The sequence below is a fragment of the Chiloscyllium plagiosum genome, unplaced genomic scaffold (genome assembly GCF_004010195.1).
Source record: "Chiloscyllium plagiosum isolate BGI_BamShark_2017 unplaced genomic scaffold, ASM401019v2 scaf_11504, whole genome shotgun sequence".
In the NCBI taxonomy this organism is placed as follows: domain Eukaryota; kingdom Metazoa; phylum Chordata; class Chondrichthyes; order Orectolobiformes; family Hemiscylliidae; genus Chiloscyllium; species Chiloscyllium plagiosum.
In genome coordinates this window covers 10,700-14,523 of record NW_025214431.1, presented here as the reverse complement: position 1 = coordinate 14,523, position 3,824 = coordinate 10,700, and the positions used below count along the sequence as shown (strand labels likewise).

At 42.8% G+C, this 3,824-nt stretch overlaps 1 protein-coding gene and 1 long non-coding RNA gene across 2 annotated transcripts in view; one reads left to right on the top strand and one right to left on the bottom strand.

Moving 5' to 3' along the window:
* Positions 1-3,652, bottom strand: part of LOC122547891 — an 8,868-nt gene extending 5,216 nt beyond the window's left edge. The window contains exon 1 of the long non-coding RNA XR_006311113.1: positions 3,614-3,652. This is a non-coding gene — a long non-coding RNA (uncharacterized LOC122547891). The remainder of the gene's footprint in view (positions 1-3,613) is intronic.
* Positions 3,653-3,765: 113 nt separating this feature from the next.
* LOC122547890 (histone H4-like) overlaps positions 3,766-3,824 on the top strand; it is a 2,515-nt gene continuing 2,456 nt past the window's right edge. Inside the window, exon 1 of the mRNA XM_043686457.1 lies at positions 3,766-3,794. Coding sequence (XP_043542392.1) covers positions 3,766-3,794 — 29 coding nt within the window. The remainder of the gene's footprint in view (positions 3,795-3,824) is intronic.

Here is a 3,824-nt window from a genome sequence, read left to right as displayed (position 1 = left end):
GGCCAATTTTTGTGTCACCTGCAAATTTCACAAATTCGTCCACCACATTCAAGTCCAAATCATTAATGTATAAAACAAACAGCAGAGGTCCCAACACTGAGCCATGCAGAGCACCACTTGAAACAACTTTCCATTCACAAGAGCAGCAATCAACCATTACCATTTGTTTTCTGTTACTAAGCCAACTTTGCATCCAATTCAACACATTACCATGTATCCCACAGCTTTTACTTTTTGGACAAGTTTGCTGTGATGATGATGCTCCTTTAACAATCTTGTAAAAGACACAGGCTCTGAAAAGTCTGACTTGATGGGTTTTAGGGCCATTTTGATTATAGCTAACAGGTAATACTTCAGGCAAAAGGCTTCCAAATGTTTAAAAAGAACATTTGAACAATGAAAGGGGAGTGGCACAGTTTTCCCAGCTCAGCTTTTCTCTGGTTTGATTAGGTTTTTGGCTGTCTGGCTGTTGACTGAAAGCAATCAGGCAGTTGAAAAAGCTGTTGAACCCAAAGAAGCAGGTCCATGCTGGTACTCTCTCTCTGACATCTCTCCTGTAAGACCCTGTGTTGGTTTTACCTTTTTGTGCCAAAGGGTGTTTGTGGGGATTGTTGCAAGTATTGGGAACAATATCATTAAATTCGTATAATCTGTTGGGTTTTCGGATAGGTTAATTTATTTAGCATTCTGTTCCCTTATAAGACATAGCATTTGTTTGTGTTTCATTTGATATATCTTGTAAATAAATTCTGCTTTGTTTAAAACCATATGGTTTGACCAGCTACATCACTTCTGGAATATCCGCATTACACCTGTTTAAAACAACTAGCAAAATTAGGGTCCAGGCTACTTGAAATGTTTTGAGGGGATCTGGCATGGTCTATACCAGTTTGGGGGCTCTTTGCAGGATTTGTTCTATAATTCTGATTTGGGATTAGGGTTGCTGGACTCTAAGGCAGCGACTTAGAGCAATGACTCTTTTAGTCAACAAGAGTTTTCTGTGTGGGTGAAAGAAGCGATTTTGGGGCTTTTACAAAAGGTGATTAAGGGTAAACTGCTGGAAATAGCAGACAATCTGGGATTGAGGCTGTGACCTTCCGTGAGGAAAGGAGAGATAATTACAGCAGTAACTCAGCATTTACATTTGTTGGAAACACCATCAGAATCTTTAGAGATGGCTAACATTCAATGGAAAATTCAGCAACTTGAGTTAGAGGCAAAACAGAAGGAAAGGTGGACAGAAATGAAATCTTTTGAGTTATGATTAAATACAGAAGAGAGACTGAGGAGAGAGAGAAAAGGAGAGAAGGGAAAGGAAGAAAGAGACGGAGTTTGGCCTTTGGAAATTGGCACTTCCTGAATTAGTGAAACCTCATGTGGAAGAGCAGAGAGCTATAATGGCAAGATTGGCAGCTGAAATGGCTGATGGTTATGAGTTGGTCCATAAGTCAAACTTTGGCTTCCAAAACCTATTTCAATCCATGAGGGATAGAAATTGAGGACAAGAAAAATCCTCACATGGAAAGGAATAGATCTTAGTGAAGATCATAATAATGACTTACCACAGGGTAAAAAGGAAACCCTTGAAGGGGAAAGAGAAGTTAAAAAGCTCTGGTGTTTTTGCTGCAATACAGTAGGCTACATAAATCAGTGTTGGTGGTTAGGAAAAACACTGGGAAGCCAGATGTAGGAAACAGGATAAGCCAGTGAATTTTATTGGAGAGGTAACAGAAAGCAAAATGGAGGTTTGAAATCTGCACCAGAATGTACAAGCTGGTTGGAGGTACCAGAGCTTCTTAAACCATCCACCTCTGAAGGTAAAGTTTACTTGCATAGGCCAGGAGGAGCAGGTAAAGTGGTTACAACATTAAGAGATACAACGATCCTTTAAATCTGTGATGCTAAAAGATGAGGAGATATGCACCTCTGAAGGACTATTGCCAGAAAAAGGTTCTAGTAACGGGAATTCATATTGAGACAAGAAACGCTGAATTGTGAGAAGTTAGGTTAGTGTCCAGTGAAGAGTGGAGAAGTTGTGATTAGAGTAATCAACAAACTCTCAGCTCCAGGAATACAATTTATCCTTGATAATGATATTGTTGATTCACCTGTAGGAGTGCTGGCTACTGTTGTTGAACAGCCAATGGAAACTCAGGCAACTGAATTATTGCTGGACATATAGCCTGGGATTATTCCTGACAGTGCAGTGACAAAGTTACAGTCACCAGTTGAAACAGAAGAGATCAAAGAGTACAGATAAGAAAGTTGAAGTGAAATTAGCAGAGACCCTCTTGGATCAGATGGTTGAGACAAACCGGGAACAGACAGATGATAAAGCAGACATGTTTAGCTTAAATCTTGAGCAAATTTAAAGCAATTGTATCAAAAGGCATACACAGAAGAATGTGAATCTATCCCTGCATCGTCAAAAATTATGTCTTAATGAGAAAATGGAGACCATCATATATTCAGGCTGATGAGAAATATGCAGAAGTTTATCGAGTTGTAATGCCAGTGGGTTATAGAGGGAGGTGTCGAATAGCGTATGTGCTACCAGGAGGAGGTCATTTAGGAGTGAGAAAAACTCAGACTTTTGCAGAAATTGTTTGGAATTCACATTTAATTGTCATCTCTGTATCTGAGAACTATTCAGTAAAGGATTAATTCTGTCCTTCTCAGTCACAAATAAACTCCACATAAATGTGCTTCATCCAGGTTGGAGGATTTGAGCTGTAGGGAGAGGCTGAATAGGTTGGATCTGTTTTCCCTGGAGATGGACCTTTTATTGAGGTTCATAAAATCACAAGGGGCATGGAGAAGTGGTGGAGGCTGGTACAATTACAACATTTAAAAGGCATCAGGATATGTATATGAATAGGAAGGGTTTAGATGGACATGGGCCAAGTGCTGGCAAATGGGACGAGATTTGGTTAGGATACCTGATCAGCATGGACGAGTTGGACCACAAGATCTGTTTCTATGCTGTACATCTCTATGACTCAATGATTCCTTGTTCTCACCAGCATGAGTTGTGCCGCGCTGCACCTTGTCGGGAGATTGTGTTTGTTTTTCATATGATTCGGTACCAATTGAGTGAGATCTAGAAACTGAGCAACAACTGCACAGCTCCGTGAATGGGACTACTCACCACCGGGATGCTAACACAGTTCAATATCCAACTCCCAATATACTACCTGTTGGAGAGAGGAAAAACGGCGCGATATCTAATGTTTTTACCAAGACCATATGTTTGTCCTTTTAGAGGGGTATCCCAGTCGGTCTGCGATTCCACTATTGATTGCACACTTTCAACAAACAATGGGAAACAGAATGAAATTTCAACAGGGTCCCCCAGCAGCTTCTTCCCGCTCTGCATCCCTCAGCAGGCCCACACACAGTCCGAGAAAGGCCTCTCTCTTCCCCCCCCAGCCCGCTCACTCCAAGTTCCGGGACCAGTTCCTGCTCCGCTCGGCCCTTGCAAACAGCCCTGGAAATGTATTGCTGGAAAAGCGCAGCAGGTCAGGCAGCATCCAGGGTACGGGAGAATCGACGTTTCGGGCATAAGCCCCTTCTTCAGGAATTCCAAACAGTCCCCGGTTCTCCCTGAACTCACCCCGAATCAATCCCGGTCTCGGAGCCCCCTCTGTGTCCCAGGCTCCCATCCCGATGTGCTGCTGGAAGGAGCCTGCTGTTCCCTCGCTTCCCTGGGCGCTGATCTCTCCATTACGGTCTGTTTCAAACAAACCTCTTGCACTCACTGAGTAAATGCTCCTCAACGGCAGCGCTGGGGGAGGGCCTCACGCATGCGCTCCTCTACTCGGGAA